Source organism: Homalodisca vitripennis, chromosome 3 (genome assembly GCF_021130785.1).
Source record: "Homalodisca vitripennis isolate AUS2020 chromosome 3, UT_GWSS_2.1, whole genome shotgun sequence".
Classification (NCBI taxonomy): Eukaryota; Metazoa; Arthropoda; class Insecta; order Hemiptera; family Cicadellidae; genus Homalodisca; species Homalodisca vitripennis.
Genome location: NC_060209.1, coordinates 197,950,266 through 197,972,729, shown reverse-complemented (window position 1 = coordinate 197,972,729; position 22,464 = coordinate 197,950,266). Strand labels below are relative to the sequence as shown.

Below are 22,464 nucleotides of genomic sequence, written 5' to 3'. Positions count from 1 at the left end.
TAAATATTCAGGTGTTGTTTAGTTTGTGGAACCTCGGTTTGACCTCTGAACAAATAGAAAAAGGTAAAGTCATTGATTTGATATCATTCAAAGAATACAGCAAATTCTTGCTGTGTAACTAGTGTTAGAAATGTGTTATTCCTGGATGTCAGAGAGTCCTGAAGTATTTTGTTAGTTGTGGAGGCATTACAGATCTGAGAAAGTGCAGATATGTTTTCTTTATCAGTTCAATATTGAATGTCATGCGAGAAAGGAGAAAGCTCTAGTCGCCAGCACATGATTTTGTCATTTTTGATTCTGTTACAATGGTTCTGGTCAAAAATAAATGATAAGGCTTTCTGATCAGTTAAGAGAATAAATTATGTGCCTAACTAAAATGTCTTCATTTCTTATTTGATTCTACTATGGTTTGTGCTTCTCTCTATACTGTTGTTCTTCACTTCCGGACAAAGTCCTGGAAAAGAAGGCTGTAGGACGTCCATACTGGCTTAATGTAGCAGCTATTGCAACTCATAAGCCTCAGTTTCAACTATTAGCTGATTTTCTGGTTCAGCAGTCACAAGAAATTATCTTACTGTATTCTTCGTAATGTTTTGAAAATCACCAGCGGTAAGGGAGGTGGTTTCAGTAGGAAAATTCTTACAGCTTAGTAAACTTCTAATCTTGTCAGAAAACTTTAGTATCCATTTGAAGTAGTATGAGAACTATCCAAGTGTTTGTTTCAGAAAAGTAACATCATGAGGCAGTGGCATGTCTTAAAGTGGCTGTAATCTCTCTGAGTCGGACTTATAGACTTATAAATTTATTTATAATTTGATAATCAAGGATAGATGTAGTATCTTGTGTTAATTTACATTTCTCCAAGTTCAATGTCAGATTGTACTTGTTAGCTACAGTCATACACACTTATAAATGAAAAAGAGTGGCAATGGACTACCACTCTAAGGTATGTTTAAGTCATACCTGACATACACGGAAGGCATGGGGAGAATGAGCCCAAGTGATGTCACTGCTCAAGGGCCAACAGCGTAAACACACATCACAGCTGAACTCACACAGGCAAAACACAGTGTGGAAATCATTGTGTCGGCATTTCCTGTGGTTTCGCGGCATGTCATCTAAAACAAAGAGAACAGGAAGACCATGATCTTGGCAAATTCATGGAAGGGATTGGTGAAGAGAACAGTTCATAGACACACCATGATATTGTGGTCAAGGACCAAAACAAAAGACCAGAGGCAGCTGCCTTTTAACCCTCCCCGGCCCGACCCTGGGTTAGAGTACATTCTATCATTAGCGGTACAGTAGTAAACCGAAGAAATAATATTTCAGATTTTTGTATGTAGGTCTAGCTAAGAGCCTCAAAGTTTAGAGCTCTCCTGACTGAGCGAGTCATAAAAGCTCTGGTATGATTTGTTTATTATAACCTAGATTGTAGTTAAATCAGATTGTAGATCTAGAAATGTAGTGTTAATGATCTTTGTATCATTGAACAATGGCAAATGTCTGAAAAAAAAATCCGTTTTCTTCACAATCCTTCCATTGTCAGAAACTAATAGCCATATGCTTCCGCAGATTCATCTGCCTCTGCGCAGAGTCTGCATTTATCAGTCTGGCTTAGGACCCACCTTCATCAGTTGTTTCTTAGACAAACCTCCCCTTTTCTCAAACATTTACTAGAGATGTATTGTAGGAGAAGGCCACTCCACAGCCCAGCTCTTGTCCTACCAAAAGGTTTTCAGAGCCTATTTAGGCAAGAGCATCAGCTGTTTCATTCCCAGGAGTGCTTTTTTGACCCGGCACCCAGCCAAGGGCAACTTTGTTCCTCTTTACCAAATCCATTAGTGAATTCTTACCATACCGCTTTTGAATCAAAAGAGTAGGCGTCAAATGCCTTTAATGCTGCCTGACTGTCTGTAAGTATTAAATATTCTGCACCTTTTGGTGAGCTATCAGTTTAAAGTTTAATTCAATTCAATAATTCATCACTGTCATTATTTAACAATTATACAAAATCGAATATGATATGCGTCACTAATGCTATTTTTCAGCCAAAAGCTTCATCATGTATAAAACATTTCAAATAAAAAAAATAAGTAAAAAAATGTGTTCAGTAAATTTTACAATTATACATATACACATATTTTAAATCTTTCATATGAACCCACTCTTCAGATCCCCACGTCTTTCAGCTCTGACAACATTGGTTGCTGTGTTCCAGGAACTCACCCACAGAATAAAATGTGTTTGCTATTAACCCTTTGAGGTCTCAATAAAAATTGCTTTGACTGTCCTCAGGTTGTATTTAATTTCTGTTAGTTTACAGTTCTTTGACAATACACAAATGCAATTTTTAAATCCCTTTTTCTGCAACTTTTTTATTTTTTTCTCTTTATATATCAATGTAAATAACCTAAAAAGAATATTTACATTATTTTATAGTATTTTTTATAACTTTAAGTAACATTTAAAAAATATAAAAAGAAGTAAAAAAATATAAAAACATAATTTTTATTTTTTTATACATATGTAATAAACCAAAATTACATGAATACAGGTGAAAAGGCACTAGGATCTCATCAGATACATGTTATTCATTATATTATATATAATACATTATATATATTATAATCTTGCCTTGTTCCAGCCCTAGGCCTACTTTGGGTAACATGTCTAGCTCTTCCTCTTAGTCTACTAGTTTGTAGCCTAGGCCTACCTCTATTATTTGCATCTCCTTGTCCTACTTCTATCACATTATCCACGAATTTATCAAATTCTTCCCCATCATTACCTAAAGTTTCCAATTCAAACACATGACTTTCGTCGTCTAGGTTACCGGCGTCTAGGTTACCGTCATTTACCACAATGTTTTCAGAAGAATTTTCACTATGATTCAACTCGCAATCACTATCACGGTCTTCTTCAATAATCTGTTTTTCATTTTGGATACTAATTTCACTGAAAATACTATCACAATCATCTAATTCATCTAATATCTCGTCATCGTCAGTAAAACTTGTACTTGGACCAGCCATATTTGTAAACATGGCGCAAGTGCAGACGTCAGTTGGTCTTATATTTTCACTTCCAATGCCTCCTATATCGTGAATAAAGATCGACGTAGCATTCACGTAACCAAAATAGAAGTCCAAAGTACTAAATAACTCAAATACCGAACAGCAATAGGTTAGAAATGGCCAAACAAGCAGTGACATTATCCGGTCGACCTATTGTCGACATGCGAGCGTTCAGCGAAACTGCCGCGGTCGACCTATAGTCGACGACCGATCGCAAAGGGTTAAATATTCTTTCAACGCCTGTTTGAATTTTGATTGATTTGTGATGGATTTGACTGTTTCAGGTAAACAATTTATCTGAGAAGGGAGATGGCCATTAAGCTGTAGCCTGTGTTGAGCAACTCTGTAGTTTTCTCCGGCTCTTGTATTATAACCATGGAAATCCCTACCTTGCACCAATGTACACCTGAATCGACAGAATATGCTTGTCTCAAGCACATACAGCGCAGACAAAAGTCAGTTAGGATAAAAGAAAACACAAGAAAGGGTCTCACAGAAAAGTAAAAAATTGCACACCATTGTTGGTCCGAAGACCATCATATGAATTGGGCGGGAACTACATTGTTTTAAAAGGAAATTAATAGAGGCAACATACATTAAATTGGCTGACCAACCAATTAGTCAACTATCAGTCGAGATGAGGCCGCTTTGGTTGCCAATTCCAAAAAATGAACTAAAAAGAAAACCAAAAGTATCAAACAGATTAGATATTTGTAATAAACCAATGGGGAGTCACAATATGGTTTTAAGAAATTCATCTAGCATGAACCAATAATAAACAAGGTCCCATTCCTGTTCCCTTCCTTTTCATTGCCACCATCTTGTTTCTGCCATCACAATCGCCATTTGCTATTGGCCTTTGGTCAGTCGTAGGTGGATACTTGACGAATGCAGACGTATTGTGACCTGTATTCTGTAGTTCAGTTTTAATAATTAGTGTTGTGTTTAGTTTTTTATTAAGTGCATGTTTTAGAGTTAGTGAAGTTGACACACAACATGGTGGTTGTGATTCCTGACTTAGGTGTGTCACAACGCTCTGGTATGATTTGTTTATTTTAGCATAGTTTGTAATTATGTTTTAGGTTAGTTATTTACCTGAAGAAGAGATCTCGAAACGTAGTGTTACTGATTTTTTGTTTCACTGAACGATCGCAAATATCCGGAAAAATCCTGTTTCCTTCACAATGTCAGTAATTTGAGCTCCTTAAAGGATTCTTTACTCTACTCTCGGAAAGTTAAGTTATTGATTATGCGAACAGATTTTGTTGTAATATGAATAATCTTTGAAAATTCAAATTTGGACAAGTACCCTACAGTGTACTTCCATAACATATGTGTGGGAAAGTAAGTCCATAGTAGGCAAATCTCAGTAAGGGCTTAGGACAATGATTTGATAAATTTCTTAGCAAATATATACTGGAGGAAATTCTTTTATAGGTACTTTCAATATGCGTACTCCAAGACATAACAACAATTTATGTTAATACCAAGGAATTTAGTGGTATATGTTTCGATCAATGGTTTTTCACCAATCATTACTGATTGTGAGGATTTATTTAAAATTTTCTGGCTATTAAATACCATGTAGGTTGATTTGGTTACGAATGTTGGTTACCCTATTTATTTTTTGAAGATACTGAATACAACTATTCAATTCCGTGTAGGCTGGTAATTCTACTAGGGCTTTTGATTTAGCCTTGAAGACGAGGCTTGTATCTTCGGCATACTGAGCAAGATTATCAGTATGTATAACAACAGTAAAGTAAAACTTCAGAACAACTTTAGTAGGGTAGGTCTCCTTTGTATTCCATTTATCTCTATTTTCTATGGAGACGAGACATGGTTTTTCAAAGAAGTATTTCTTTACCATACACTCAGACACATAAGTTATCATTTCAGCATCTAGAAATTCCTGTATTATTACCATGTGCCCTTCTGAGGAGGTAGGATTAATCACCTTTTACTTAACAGCTTCATAATGCGCACTTGATGTGGCTGTCATCTTCACCTCCTGCCCCAGAGGAGTGTATCCCTGTAATGCTTCCAGTGCCAGAGTTGAATAGAAGCTCATTGCTCTAGTAATGCTTTCTCATGCTACCCTCTGGCCCGCCGTATTTTGTTTTACTTTATTTTGAAGCTCTTACCCAAATGCGTTTAGACATTGTTATGATTTGTTTCTAATATTTAATAATAACTGTCAAATTAGGCAAATAATGTCTGTTGTAAAAAGTGCTTTAGCTTATTTCGGATACTTAAAAAAATGTAAAATCTCTTTTAGGTAGATTTTGTCTACAATCAGCCTATTGCAGTCACACTCATGGTAGCACATAACTACAACGAACATGACCCCCAGAACATGGCTTGTAGAAACGATAACCGTCCTAAAAAGCCCAAACCTGGTACAAAACAATCTTTTAAATATCTCTACCGTGTTCGTTAGCCAGCTCAGTACGCCATTTAATTTTAATATAATGGATGTTTAAACATTTTTTAAATTCAAAATTCCATTTATAATTTTTGAACCTAGTGAAAAAAAAAAAACTGTTCGTGAATGATCATAACATTTCCTAAACTTTTTTTATAAATAATTTGTTGTACCTCAAACGGTTTTCCCTAAATCCCATGAGCATAAATTATCAATATTTCAGCTGTCAAAACATCAACCTACTTCTTCCTATTGAGCCGGAAAGACTATTTCAAAGATATTGAAATAAAATGCCACATGACGTATTACTTCAGAATCGTTTTTATTTATGGCCATTCGAGGCGATTGCAACTTTTTGCAAGGTATGGTAGAGAAAAATTACCAAATTTGTATACTTTGCATATAATTCAAACGGAAATGCATTCCAAATCAACAATTTAATTATTTTACTTTCCAAAACATATGAAATGCTTCTAAACACTTTTAAAGCCTTTTTTAAACAATGGTTGAATCACAACATACTTCATGTTATCTTATCTGTCTATATACTTTACTTTTATCCTCTCTCGCTCTATTATAATTTTCCTGGAACAGTTCGTATTTCTGTGACTTTCCCGTAGTTAAAAGTCATTGTCCATTAAAATCAATAGATATGGCTAACCAGGCCATAGGACCTCCCGTTCTAACTCAAGTTAATACCAAATTTGTTTTGTAAAGTAAAAAATACACAATTAAATAATACTTTCATCTAAACATATTTCTATTGGTCAGTCAAGTGTAGTGATCCGTAATCTGTCCACCAATAATAGTAGTCAAATGTTTTTTAAATGAGGTTCCACCTGACATACCAGTCAATAATCCATTTGAATCCATTGAAAATAGGGGAGACCACAGACCTCTGGGGGATGGTTATTTCAGGGGTACACAAAACACACGCAATATTGACTACTCTAATGTCTCAGTACATCATCTTGTATACAAGGGTGTTAGAGGTTTAACTCTTCACAGATGGCTGATAAAACTATCATTTTACTCAATCAGCAAATTTTCACATTATAAAATTGACTGTCCTAATTAAATGACTTATTTTACTATATTGTTATACAGGTGTTCACAAAAGGATGTCACAAACCTCTGTGGGTGATATTATTCATCATTTCAAGCCAAAATGGTACCTCTTAACTATGACACATTTGGCGCTCCCGTCTTGTTCAAGTGTATCTTTAAATTGGTTGTGTTTTGCTTATATGTTGACGGATTTCGTGGGAAAGAGTACCATTGAAATTATTATAAAAATTTCAAAATAGTTGGTATCTTGTAGAATTTGTATAATCTATTTAAAACAGCTAATGCCTATCAAAAGACAAAACGTTTACTGATCCCGGCTTGTACCTTTAGGCAAGAGTACCTTTAAAGTGTTCGTGCTCACTTCATGCAAGGACGGATTTTGTTGAAATAATTACCGTTGAAATTTTAATGAAATTGCTCTAATAGTTAGTGTCTTGTAAAGTTTTTCTAACTTATACTAGTTTTTTTGTTATTTTGACTTTACAAAATTTCAACAGACGCCATTTTGTTAGTATTATATAAAATAACACAATTATTTGTTTTTTTTATTTCTTACTTATCTATTCAATCTTATGTGCCAATGTTTTTTTAGCTTAACTAGTTTCAGGGATACTAATTTTTTTTATAATAAATACAAAATGGCGGCTAGTGGCTAAACGATACATTTCTCTACCTACTTTTATAGGACATTTTTTGCTTGAAATGATGAATATTATTACCCACAGAAGTTTGTGAACACTATGTACGAACTTTGTAAAATTTCATTCCATGTCTGTTCTTAAAGAACATGATGGTAAAGAATGTTTTGATAGTGAATTTTATGTACTGTATTGTTTCAGTACTGACAACAAATGTATGTCACTCTGTGTTCAATAGAGTATACATGTATTTCATTTATATATTACTATGTAAACATCGTTAATTCAGTTTTAATTATTATAATTATTTAGTTTTGAATTCCAGTGGATTAAATGTGTTGTTTTGATATAGTATTGGCACAAAATGAGTGTCATTCTATGGTTGATATAGGATCATTTATATATTTCCCGGTAAACGTAAATTTGCATTTAAATCAGTGGAAATTTGTAGTGTGAATTCCAGCGGATTGAATGTACTGTAGTGACCCACTATTGACAACAAAGCGGGTGTCAGTAAACATGCTATTTTTACAAGCCCCACCTCAGCCTCTCCTGATTGTTGGCTAAATTAAGACTTGTTTTGTACTAGGTGTAGAGCTCACACTGTCCGCTGCCTACACGCTGTTTAGTGCTGATAAACTTTATTAGCGTTGGATTGTAGTTCTGTGATCTTAGTAGCTGACTTTCTCCGACCTGTTGTAGACCAAAAGCCTGAATCTGGTAAAAAGAAAATCTGTTCACAACAATCCAGTGAAGTAACACTAGAATGTATATATTAGTAGTCTGAAGGGGATGATTGACTTAAAATACAATTTAATATAAAACCGTTAGTAAAAACTGACAAACAGGTATCTTTACTAAATAATACTTTACTTTTTTCTCTTTATTAACCTCAGTTAAAAAACATAGGTTACTATAAGTTGTAAAAAAAACTCAATTACAAAGTTCCTTAAATTGAATTTGACTTAAAACTGTGGATTTTGAATAATTATCTAATTCCTTACGAGATTAATAATTAATGTTGGTCAATGTCTGTCATAAATTTAATGAGTAAATTAATACAACATTTATCAAGAGCATTTCATTATCAGGGTAAATTGCACATTGTGTAGTATTGAATATTTTAACAATAAAATACCAGAATGACATGTTAGAATGCATGATGCATGTGGACGGTAAGAATAGTAGGTAAATAAACTGGTTGCAGTCAGTGGAATTAACTATGACAACTCACTAGTTATAGTATATACCTTCTGTGCGGCATGATGCATGTACAGACATGTGGACAGTCAGAATAGTAGGATAAAGACATCCGTCACAAAGAGAGGAATTAACTATGACAACTCACTAGTTATAGTATATATTGGTATTACCTTCTGTGCGGCATGATGCATGTACAGACATGTGGACAGTCAGAATAGTAGGTTAAAGACATCCGTCACAAAGAGAGGAATTAACTATGACAACTCACTAGTTATAGTATATATTGGTATTACCTTCTGTGCGGCATGTTGCATGTACAGACATGTGGACAGTCAGAATAGTAGGTTAAAGACATCCGTCACAAAGAGAGGAATTAACTATGACAACTCACTAGTTATAGTATATATTGGTATTACCTTCTGTGCGGCATGATGCATGTACAGACATGTGGACAGTCAGAATAGTAGGTTAAAGACATCCGTCACAAAGAGAGGAATTAACTATGACAACTCACTAGTTATAGTATATATTGATATTACCTTCTGTGCGGCATGATGCATGTACAGACATGTGGACAGTCAGAATAGTAGGTTAAAGACATCCGTCACAAAGAGAGGAATTAACTATGACAACTCACTAGTTATAGTATATATTGATATTACCTTCTGTGCGGCATGTTGCATGTACAGACATGTGGACAGTCAGAATAGTAGGTTAAAGACATCCGTCACAAAGAGAGGAATTAACTATGACAACTCACTAGTTATAGTATATATTGGTATTACCTTCCATGCGGCATGTTGCATGTACAGACATGTGGACAGTCAGAATAGTAGGTTAAAGACATCCGTCACAAAGAGAGGAATTAACTATGACAACTCACTAGTTATAGTATATATTGGTATTACCTTCTGTGCGGCATGATGCATGTACAGACATGTGGACAGTCAGAATAGTAGGTTAAAGACATCCGTCACAAAGAGAGGAATTAACTATGACAACTCACTAGTTATAGTATATATTGGTATTACCTTCTGTGCGGCATGATGCATGTACAGACATGTGGACAGTCAGAATAGTAGGTTAAAGACATCCGTCACAAAGAGAGGAATTAACTATGACAACTCACTAGTTATAGTATATATTGATATTACCTTCTGTGCGGCATGATGCATGTACAGACATGTGGACAGTCAGAATAGTAGGTTAAAGACATCCGTCACAAAGAGAGGAATTAACTATGACAACTCACTAGTTATAGTATATATTGATATTACCTTCTGTGCGGCATGATGCATGTACAGACATGTGGACAGTCAGAATAGTAGGTTAAAGACATCCGTCACAAAGAGAGGAATTAACTATGACAACTCACTAGTTATAGTATATATTGGTATTACCTTCTGTGCGGCATGATGCATGTACAGACATGTGGACAGTCAGAATAGTAGGTTAAAGACATCCGTCACAAAGAGAGGAATTAACTATGACAACTCACTAGTTATAGTTTATATATTGGTATTACCTTCTGTGTGGCATGATGCATGTACAGACATGTGGACAGTCAGAATAGTAGGATAAAGACATCCGTCACAAAGAGAGGAATTAACTATGACAACTCACTAGTTATAGTATATATTGGTATTACCTTCTGTGTGGCATGATGCATGTACAGACATGTGGACAGTCAGAATAGTAGGTTAAAAGACATCCGTCACAAAGAGAGGAATTAACTATGACAACTCACTAGTTATAGTTTATATTGGTATTACCTTCTGTGTGGCATGATGCATGTACAGACATGTGGACAGTCAGAATAGTAGGATAAAGACATCCGTCACAAAGAGAGGATTAACTATGACAACTCACTAGTTATAGTTTATATTGGTATTACCTTCTGTACGGCATGATGCATGTACAGACATGTGGACAGTCAGAATAGTAGGTTAAAAGACATCCGTCACAAAGAGAGGAATTAACTATGACAACTCACTAGTTATAGTATATATTGGTATTACCTTCTGTGCGGCATGATGCATGTACAGACATGTGGACAGTCAGAATAGTAGGATAAAGACATCCGTCACAAAGAGAGGAATTAACTATGACAACTCACTAGTTATAGTTTATATTGGTAATTACCTTCCATGCAGCATGATGCATGTACAGACATGTGGACAGTCAGAATAGTAGGATAAAGACATCCGTCACAAAGAGAGGAATTAACTATGACAACTCACTAGTTATAGTATATATATTGGTATTACCTTCTGTACGGCATGATGCATGTACAGACATGTGGACAGTCAGAATAGTAGGTTAAAAGACATCCGTCACAAAGAGAGGAATTAACTATGACAACTCACTAGTTATAGTATATATTGGTATTACCTTCCATGCGGCATGATGCATGTACAGACATGTGGACAGTCAGAATAGTAGGTAAAAGACATCCGTCACAAAGAGAGGAATTAACTATGACAACTCACTAGTTATAGTTTATATTGGTATTACCTTCTGTGCGGCATGATGCATGTACAGACATGTGGACAGTCAGAATAGTAGGTTAAAGACATCCGTCACAAAGAGAGGAATTAACTATGACAACTCACTAGTTATAGTTTATATTGGTATTACCTTCTGTGCGGCATGATGCATGTACAGACATGTGGACAGTCAGAATAGTAGGTTAAAGACATCCGTCACAAAGAGAGGAATTAACTATGACAACTCACTAGTTATAGTATATATTGATATTACCTTCTGTGCGGCATGTTGCATGTACAGACATGTGGACAGTCAGAATAGTAGGTTAAAGACATCCGTCACAAAGAGAGGAATTAACTATGACAACTCACTAGTTATAGTATATATTGGTATTACCTTCTGTGCGGCATGTTGCATGTACAGACATGTGGACAGTCAGAATAGTAGGTTAAAGACATCCGTCACAAAGAGAGGAATTAACTATGACAACTCACTAGTTATAGTATATATTGGTATTACCTTCTGTGCGGCATGTTGCATGTACAGACATGTGGACAGTCAGAATAGTAGGTTAAAGACATCCGTCACAAAGAGAGGAATTAACTATGACAACTCACTAGTTATAGTATATATTGGTATTACCTTCTGCGCGGCATGTTGCATGTACAGACATGTGGACAGTCAGAATAGTAGGTTAAAGACATCCGTCACAAAGAGAGGAATTAACTATGACAACTCACTAGTTATAGTATATATTGGTATTACCTTCTGTGCGGCATGATGCATGTACAGACATGTGGACAGTCAGAATAGTAGGTTAAAGACATCCGTCACAAAGAGAGGAATTAACTATGACAACTCACTAGTTATAGTATATATTGGTAATACCTTCTGTGCGGCATGTTGCATGTACAGACATGTGGACAGTCAGAATAGTAGGTTAAAGACATCCGTCACAAAGAGAGGAATTAACTATGACAACTCACTAGTTATAGTATATATTGGTATTACCTTCTGTGGCATGATGCATGTACAGACATGTGGACAGTCAGAATAGTAGGTTAAAGACATCCGTCACAAAGAGAGGAATTAACTATGACAACTCACTAGTTATAGTATATATTGGTAATACCTTCCATGCGGCATGTTGCATGTACAGACATGTGGACAGTCAGAATAGTAGGTTAAAGACATCCGTCACAAAGAGAGGAATTAACTATGACAACTCACTAGTTATAGTATATATTGGTATTACCTTCTGTGCGGCATGATGCATGTACAGACATGTGGACAGTCAGAATAGTAGGTTAAAGACATCCGTCACAAAGAGAGGAATTAACTATGACAACTCACTAGTTATAGTATATATTGGTAATACCTTCCATGCGGCATGTTGCATGTACAGACATGTGGACAGTCAGAATAGTAGGTTAAAGACATCCGTCACAAAGAGAGGAATTAACTATGACAACTCACTAGTTATAGTATATATTGGTATTACCTTCTGTGCGGCATGTTGCATGTACAGACATGTGGACAGTCAGAATAGTAGGTTAAAGACATCCGTCACAAAGAGAGGAATTAACTATGACAACTCACTAGTTATAGTATATATTGGTATTACCTTCTGTGTGGCATGTTGCATGTACAGACATGTGGACAGTCAGAATAGTAGGTTAAAGACATCCGTCACAAAGAGAGGAATTAACTATGACAACTCACTAGTTATAGTATATATTGGTATTACCTTCTGTGTGGCATGTTGCATGTACAGACATGTGGACAGTCAGAATAGTAGGTTAAAGACATCCGTCACAAAGAGAGGAATTAACTATGACAACTCACTAATTATAGTATACCGTGTGTTCCATATTTATTCACACTGAAAACATAGGAACATAGGATGTTTTTCGAGGACATTTTTAGTTGTTCAGTGGTACAAGTAATCAGTAACACTACGTTTTGAAACCAGCAATCTGATCTCTCTGTCTGGTGGATAATTAATTCTGATAAATCTAACACATAGTTATAATCTATATTAAATACACAAATCATACCAAATTGTTGTGACACGCATAATCATGAATGCTATCTACAAAACTTGCAAAACTTATTTAAAAAACAAAACAATAATTATTAAAACTGAATTAAAAAATACAAGTCATATTAGGTTTGCACTGACAGACTAACCTCAGAGAACTGACCAGAGGCCAATAGTAAATGAGGATCGTCATAACAGAAACAAGATGGTAGCAAAAAAAGAAAAGTTTTGAAACTAGAATGAACCAATAAAAAAAGGCCTTTCTTTTCTTTTATTGCCACCATCTTGTTTCTGCCGTAATATTATAGCTTTGCTAGGCAATGGGAACTAATGACAGTACCAGCATACTGCACATGGAGATACTACGAGAAAACCAGTACTTGGAGACAAACGAAAACATCCCTCAAGATAGTAACGATCAGTAAAATATAAAATCCCAAAAGGCTGATCACTAATGCTTGAGAGCTAAAATTATTACAAACTCACATAACCTTATTATTCTAGAGTAATAGCCTTTATTTTAGAAGTGCACAAACAAATTTACATTTGCATTACAAAATAAAAGAATAGAACATGTATTTTCTGTCCATTCTGACAAAATAATAACAGGCATATTTTATAGTGCACTCATGACACTAATTTTACATAGAAGATGCAAAAAAAAACATCACTAACTAGTACTGCAAATGAGTTAAACAACTATTTCTGTAAATGACTACATAACCAAATCTAACCAATCAGGAAAAGCAATGTCTAGAAAAGAATTTGCACAATAGCAAACAGAGTGAATAACAAAGGAAAAAACGATGAGACTTACAAGACACATCCCTCCAGTCATCACCTGACTACTAACATACAAGTCTGTTCAATTAGTATCGACAGGTCGATCTTAGTAGAGGGGTCCCCCACCACCCAGGTACAGTTTAATTCAGTTGCCTGAGAGCATGCCTGAGGTGAATTTTTATGAAGTGTGATTTTTATGGTGTCATCACGCTAGCATGGAGCAGATCATCGAGCAACACTAAGCTGTGAAATTTTGCTTTTAACTCAGGAAATCCGCGTCCGAGACCCTTGAACTCATTAAACAGGCTTATGGGGTTGATGCCTTAAGTCGCACAAGAGTTTTTGAGTGGCACAACAAAGGAAGGCTGAGAGCTCGTTGAAGATGATCACTACGTCGGACGCCTGAGGACTACTTGAACCGATGCTCAGATGGCCAAGGTGAAAACAGTTTTAATCTCTGACAGGCGTTTAACCATCGCCCTTATTATTGAAGAGGCCAGCCATTCATTCAAAACCGCCCATACCATTGTAACAGAGGATCTTGCGATGAGGAAAGTGTGTGTGATGCTGGTGCTGAAAGTCTTGAACAAGGAACAAAAACTGTCACAGAGAGAAATTTTGCAAGAAATTTTGGACTGCATCCAGGAAGATGAAATTTTCTCTACAACGACTAGGAAACAAAATGTCAAAGTTCAGAATGGCACATGCAGGGGTCTTCGCAACCGAAAAACAATCAAAAATCAAAACCATGCTGATTGCTTTATCATTTGACATGGCATTGTTCACAAGAAGTTTGTGCCTTCTGGAATGACTAAATGCTGCATTTTACGTGTAAGTACGATAAAGCGTGTGTGACCAGCCATTGCGAAGAATTGAAAACTTCAGCATGACAATACTCCGTGCCACTATGCATTCGAAAATTCAGCAGCTGCTGGTGAAATTCGGCGTAGCAACTTTGCCTCATCCCCCCTACAGCCCAGACCTGGGACCAACAGACTTTTTCTTGTTTCCGCGAATGAAAGGGGAGCCCAAAGGACATCGATTTGACTCCATCGAGGCGGTTCATGATGCGACGACAAAGGTTCTCAACAGTATTTCGGAAACCGACTTCGGCTTTTGACGAGTGTCAGACATGTCAAACTAAGCGTATCAATGCAGGATAGCTGTATTTTGAAGATATTAAGTAATTGTAATGATACTGGCGATAAATTTTGATTTTTTTTTTTTTTTTTTACGAGTTCTAATACTTATTGAACATACCCCATAGTTGTGATAATTTATAAAACTAAATATGTGATAATTTTAGCTATTGATATACATTTAATTTCTCTGTTAGTTTCTATTATAAGTTCATAGATTTTGGAAGGAACATTAATTTATTATTTATAACATGATTGGACTTCGCCAATATTTACCTATGTTTTTCATAATTAAGAGATTTAAATTAACCTCTTTGACTATTCAAAATTTGGATATTTTCAACATGAGTTTGTAGGTGTACTCTATAAACGTGTGTTACTGTTTCAGACTGTTAATAATAATTACTTTTTAAAAATATTTATTCTTGTAACACACTTTGTCAAGTCTTATTAACTAAGACATTGCTCTGATGGTTAAACAGAGATCTTGTCGAACAAGATTATATATTAATTTCTTTGTATTCATAATTTTAGCTAATGATGGTCTGTCAATGCGTATGTTGTCACTTATATCTTCTCACCATCTTTTAAATTGTTTACACTACTCAAACAGTTGTGTCTTGGTAAACAATCATCACCGTACACTTGTTGTAACATTTAAAATGTTAACACTTGCACATTTTAAGAGTTTGAAATTAAATTTGATGTTTATTTGCTGTTCTTTCTGGTTACTGGACATTTTACCTACACAGACGCAAAATATTAATGCCTCATAACTAGCACTGCAGGCGGAATGAGTGTGGGAGCGAGAAAAAACTCGCACAGTGAGCGGAGGGTTTCAGCCGTATGATATTCAGCCTTGCTCATTCATTTTGTGGCTACAACAGTAATAATCCGGTTTTTTTGTTATACTTATTGTAGGCTGCTAGTGATTAGCAGGCATGGCTGCATGTTCAGTAAATGCATTTTAATGTGTACTAGTTGAATTGAAAAAAGTGGATAAATAATGTGAATATTGTTGGCTGCTAGTGATTAGCAGACAAGGGAGCGTGTTCAGTAAATGCATTTCAATGTGTACTAGTTGATTGCAAAAGGTGGACTAATAATGCGAATACTGTTGGTTGCTGCTAGTGATTAGCAGACAAGGGAGCGTGTTCAGTAAATGTATTTCAATGTGTACTAATTGATTGAAAAAAGTGGATAAATAATGTGAATATTGTTGGCTGCTAGTGATTAGCAGACAAGGGAGCGTGTTCAGTAAATGCATTTCAATGTGTACTAATTGATTGAAAAAAGTGGATAAATAATGTGAATATTGTTGGCTGCTAGTGATTAGCAGACAAGGGAGCGTGTTCAGTAAATGCAATTCAATGTGTACTAATTGATTGAAAAAAGTGGATAAATAATGTGAATATTGTTGGCTGCTAGTGATTAGCAGACAAGGGAGCGTGTTCAGTAAATGCAATTCAATGTGTACTAATTGATTGAAAAAAGTGGATAAATAATGTGAATATTGTTGGCTGCTAGTGATTAGCAGACAAGGGAGCGTGTTCAGTAAATGCATTTTCATGTGTACTAGTTGATTGAAAAAAGTGGATAAATAATGTGAATATTGTTGGCTGCTAGTGATTAGCAGACAAGGGAGCGTGTTCAGTAAATGTATTTCAATGTGTGTTAGTTGATTGAAAAAAAGTGGATTAATAATGTGAATATTGTTGGCTGCTAGTGATTAGCAGACAAGAGAGCGTGTTCAGTAAATGTATTTCAATGTGTGCTAGTTGATTGAAAAAAAGTGGATTAATAATGTGAATATTGTTAGCTGCTAGTGATTAGCAGACAAGGGAGCGTGTTCAGTAAATGCATTTCAATGTGTACTAGTTGATTGAAAAAAGTGGATTAATAATGTGAATATTGTTGGCTGCTAGTGATTAGCAGACAAGGGAGCGTGTTCAGTAAATGTATTTCAAATGTGTACTAGTTGATTGAAAAAAGTGGATTAATAATGTGAATATTGTTAGCTGCTAGTGATTAGCAGACAAGGGAGCGTGTTCAGTAAATGTATTTCAATGTGTACTAGTTGATTAAAAAAGTGGACTAATAATGTGAATACTGTTGGCTGCTAGTGATTAGCAGACAAGAGAGCATGTTCAGTAAATGTATTTCAATGTGTACTAATTGATTGCAAAAAAGTTGTTAAATAACACGAACATGTATATACAATAATTTAGGCTGCTAGTGATTAGCAGGCAAGTGAACATGTTCAGTAGAATTGTTTTAATGTATACAAGTGACTTGATAAAAAGTGGCTAAATAACTGAAGGTGAAGATATGATATTGTAGACTGCTAGTGATAAGCAAGCAAGAGACCATGTTCAGTGTTCATTGTGCGCACACACAGACACACACACACACTGATACACTGATACACAGATGTGTCTTGTTGTCTGACACATCACAGAGAACTGTGCTCGTAGTTTTCAACATATTGTCAGTTTACTTTTGGTGTTATGTGTTTATGTGCTTTTTCCTGACGCAATGGTGAGTAGTGTTCTTCCATAAGTTTATAATTTTTATGTTAGTATGTACACATATGGTGAAATTAAATATGATGTATACATAATTGTTTTAATTTTTAACTCTATAATGAATCTTTGTAAGTTAGCATACTGTTTATTAAATATTTTATGTGTTATCTTTTAGAATAAATTGCTAAATTACATACATTGAATACGTGTATGTATCTTTATGTATGTTAAAACAATATTATCAATGAGTTACTACCATAAAAAAGATGTTAATTGTATTGTAATAGAAAAAATTTAAAACTTTACTTTAAAGACTTTTAAACATGAAAAATGTGATAATTTCTCAAATATTACCAAAACAACATTATGCAACATTGATAGCAGCTATTACATAAATAGTTAATGACTATAACTTCTTAGGCTATTAAAAAGATAATGAAATATCTTCACAAATAAGTATTGTTTGTGTTTGGGAAGTCATTAATTAATTATAACTATAGTGATACATGCGTTTATAAAACATCTGCTAATCAAAACAATAAAATAAAACAGTAAGAATTGAAGAATATAATGGTAAGACAAACATACTATCAGTTATTACCACAGTGCTAGGAAGGTCCTGAAATATGTCTAATAATAGATTGATAAAATATGAGATAATATTTTTATCTACAGCAGTTGTGTACCTTCCATTTTCATTCACAAATGCACATGGACACACTCTTTCTCTAAAACAATGTAATGAAAGTGGAGAATTAGACTATTAAAACAAGAGGAACATGAAATTGTTAGTTGCATTTAAACTCACCAGTAATAATAATAACATTTGGTTGCTTAAGCGAAACCTCTCACTGCAGTTGCTGAAAAAATTCCATTTCTATCTGACTGTCTGTCCACACTACATTTCGAAAACGAAATGACGAAATGACCTGATGACCTCCATGGTCACTTGAGTTCGATGATGGTGCATGTCACTCCATGGGATTTGGCCTGAGCGTTAGTAAACATTTTAAAATTGAAATTATGGTAACCATGATGGCAACGGGAATATAACCTTTTGTCATATTAACACAGTAACCTACTACCCCAATACAGACAACATAATCAGTTGGATCCTCGGCGTGTAGCATGGAGAAAAGAGTGTGTGGACGCTTATTATTTAATAGTGCTATGAAACCCCAACTTTAATGAACAGAAATATAAATGTATAATGTGACAATATATCCATAGAAAGATTTAATCTACAGACCGTTAAATCTTATGTGATAATTTATTTCTATATAGACAAGGATTAATTCTATGATGTTGCTTGTCCACCCCTGGAAATAAACTGACACAATTTCCTTTTGTCTGCAGGACGTCTCGAGAATGAGATGAGCTATAGAATTGAACATTGCATGCAACCTTAGCAAAGGCTGAATGGCTTGTAGTTGTTTGGCATACTCCTACCAAGAAAAAATCTCTTTTTCTGACCTTGTACTCAACATACGGTTTATTTTACTGGTAAAAAGGGTTCCATAAAATTTTTGAAGAGGTTAGTGATCAGTTTTCTGACATACATCTGCCTAATATGAAAAATTAAAAATTGTTTAGAGCCGTATCTGATGAGTAGATTCAAGATCTTTACTTGGCCAATAAATAACATTTTCAGTTACAATAGGCTTTGTCATGAAAAAACATATGACATAAAAACTAATTTATATGCCTAATTAGTTATATATTTATATAACAGTTGTACATTAACCAGATGTATTTTGTAACAGATCAAACATTTTGCACTTCATGTACTCGTCAACAGAGTAAAAACCTTTTGTCTTAAGCCAAGTTTAAATCCTTAGTTTAAACTTATTTATTGGTAGTTCTCTTATAGGTAATGGTATTCTGTTGAATAATCTAGTTTGTTAGGAATTGTAACTATTATAAGTCCGAGTTAGTCTTATTTGAGGAGCTAAAAGATTGTATCGAAACCTAGTGTTGTAATCATGTATAAGCTCATGGGAGATAAAGGTGTTGATATTTTCTCTAACAAACATTAAATTCTGATACAGGTAAATACAAGCAAGAGTCATCATTTTAAAATTACAAAAAGACTGTCTGCAGGACTCTTGATTAGAAAGATCTGCCATTAACCTGATTGCCTTTTTTGCCACATAAACACTTTTTTGGAGGCACTAAAGTTGCCCCATAGACGAGTTCCATAACAAAGGAGTATATGGAACAGTCCAAAGTAGGTCATTAACAATACTTTTAAATTAACACAGTACTTAAGTTTAAGTAAGAGAAAGATTACTCTAGAAAGTTTTTTACAGACACCTTCTACATGTGGCCTTCAGCTAAGTTTACTGTCAAGTACAATCCCCAAGAGCTTAACAGGTTTAATGTAGTTATCGTCTAACTCTAAACTATTATTGCATGTAAAAATTATGTTTTGAGTCTTATTTTCATTTATAATAAGGTTGTTGGCTGAATACCAATCTTTAGCTTGTTGAAGAGCATTAATTAATTGTACATTAAGTTGCCACACATTCTCATTAGATTAGTATGGTCAACTGTTATCAAAGGCAGCTTTTAAAGGTATTACCTCAGTCACATCACCTTGGGAAAGTTAGATGCTAGCTCAGTTCAGCCTCTGCCAGTCAAAGCGGTCAGGTGACAATACTCCAATCATGTTTACATTTTAAAAGCCGTTAATATCATGGGAATCCCACAGTTATGTCAGTCCAGTGATATTTTGGTCTATAGTGAACTACACGTTTGCATTTTCACTGATACCGCCTACTAGAGCAAAAACACCACTGTAATCGGACAAGTTGTGTGTATAGGCTAATTCTAAAATAATTAATTGGCAAAAGTTTCAAAAACGTTAAAAAAAAGAACATTCTCAGAATAGAATGTTCGAAAAATAATTAGTTTCCTGTCTTTTGTGTATTTATCTTACATTGGTTTTCCATAAAACTATTAATTAGTGGTTAAATTTTGGGCATATAAAGAAAGGCCTATTGTACAAAAATATTTTTGTATCGTAAAAATTCACAATAATAAAAAAGTTAAATATTAATTTCCAGAATTATCAATAATCAAACTTGTCAATAATTTTTCTGGAATAGCCCAATAAACTTCTTGACACATTTAAACAAGCTAAAATAAAGAAATTATTTAATATTTCACACTTTCCTAAGGGAACCAAGTAAGAGTGTGAATAAACTGGAATAATACTTCAATTGTCAAGGACGTTTATTCTTTTGAGTTTAAAAACTACATTAGGATAAAATTTTTAGAAGCATAATATCTGTCTAGTTAAACAGATTATCTGTAACTATGAACTGGTCGGAATTTGTAGTTGTACATAAACTTGAACTATACTGCATTTCTAAAGGAGGCCTTTCTCTTTGAAGTTCAAGAAAGAGACAAACATGCAATGTTGAGTTCCCATATTTATAATATCTGTCTAGTTAAAGAGAGCATCTGTGACTATGAACTGGTCAGCATTGGCAATCGTGCATAAACTTGAACTATACTGCATTTCTCAATGAGGTTCTTCTCATTGAAGTTCAAGCGAATGACTATATCAGGCAATGTCGGACAGCCACATTTATCATATCTACCTAGTTACACAGTGAATCTGTAAATAAATACTGTTATCATACATTGACTTTGCAAATATTACGTACAGTATAACATGTTCAAATACAACTTTTTTCCTAAATAATTCAAGGTTTTATTGTTATTCTTTCTTATCGGATTGCATATGAATTGCTCTTACCCAAGTTTTTGCTATTTGAAGAAGATAGTAAATATAGATAGTAGTTCTTAACATTCATATTAAAGTTTGCTTTTAATTTCTTCATCTCACGCAACTAAATGTAAATAAATGAATTTAAAGTAAGAACATGTACTTGAAAAACTTAAACCAAATGGAGAACCTTTTATTTTATTTTACTAAGTTATTAATTTTTGGATCCATCGAGTCCATATTCAATATACATATTACATTTACTGTTTAATTTTGAGTTATTGTAATAGTAAATGTAATTTTATTTTGTCTTAAAAGTGAAATATTAATTTTCAATGAATATTTTCCCCTTACAGCCTCTACCTATTCATTAATATAAACATATTCCCTGAAACTCTGTAACAATCAAGTGTCTATAACAAAATTTTATAAGAATCACAGTCAGGTCTTGTTTATATCACATTTAGTACAGGAGCAGTTGAAAACCGTAAAAGGTTGAACTAACTAATTTCATGACTTCTGCAAAAAAATTCATCCTCTCTAAAGCCAAATCTAATTAGTATTAAAGCTAAATACAAACTTTTGTTATAAAATAATTATTCAAATTGAGATATGAAGGAATTTCCTTCAAGAAAGAAATTGATCTTCAGCCACACTAGTTTAGGTAGGGTTGGGAATGCATTAAAATAGGGTAAATAAATTATTCCAAACAATATTTTTTTCAATTTTTTTAGATAGACAACTTAAACCCAAATGTTAGACATGTAAATAAAAGTTAAACCAATTTCAGAAAAACTTACGACTCTGTTTAACTGATAGTCAATTAATTATTATTTATTTATCGATAATCAATTAATTATTATTGTTGTAACTAACAATTTGCTTTTAAGTGTTACCCTAAAAAAATATAACTGAAAAAAAAAGTTACTGTTTGATATATTTAGTCTTTAATCCCTTCCAATTTATGTAAATTCCAACCAAAACTGGTACAGCTAAAAATAAATTTTTTTAAGAAAACCAGTTTTTGAGTTTGTGTACTAATGCAATGCAAGTGAATCTCGGCTACTTAGACTGGAAAGGGAATCATGACTAGGGTCAATAAACATATGAGGCTACGAGGTCATAAAAATATTATGTTCAGTGTACACTGGGTACAACAAATACTGATTCGTCGCAGTAGGTATTCTATGAGACTTCAGCGAGATACAGATGTCGTTGTTGCAGAATAAGCTTCGAACTTTGAACCCTGAGACGATTGGGTGAGTGACTGCAACTCCAGTGACCCGGGAGAACAAGGAGAGGGAGGTGCGGCAGGTAACGGTGATCAGGTGTTCTACGAGACCTC

General features: G+C 34.4%; 1 protein-coding gene across 4 annotated transcripts in view; it reads left to right on the top strand.

Moving 5' to 3' along the window:
- Window positions 1-22,464, top strand: part of LOC124358005 (la-related protein 1) — a 124,878-nt gene that overhangs the window by 67,014 nt on the left and 35,400 nt on the right. Inside the window, exon 1 of one of the 4 annotated variants that reach the window (XM_046810219.1) lies at window positions 17,228-17,399. The exons of the other annotated variants lie outside the window; for them this stretch is intronic. Coding sequence (XP_046666175.1) covers window positions 17,397-17,399 — 3 coding nt within the window. The 5' untranslated portion in view covers window positions 17,228-17,396. Of the gene's footprint in view, window positions 1-17,227; window positions 17,400-22,464 lie in introns of those variants that run through there. 4 annotated transcript variants of the gene reach the window in all.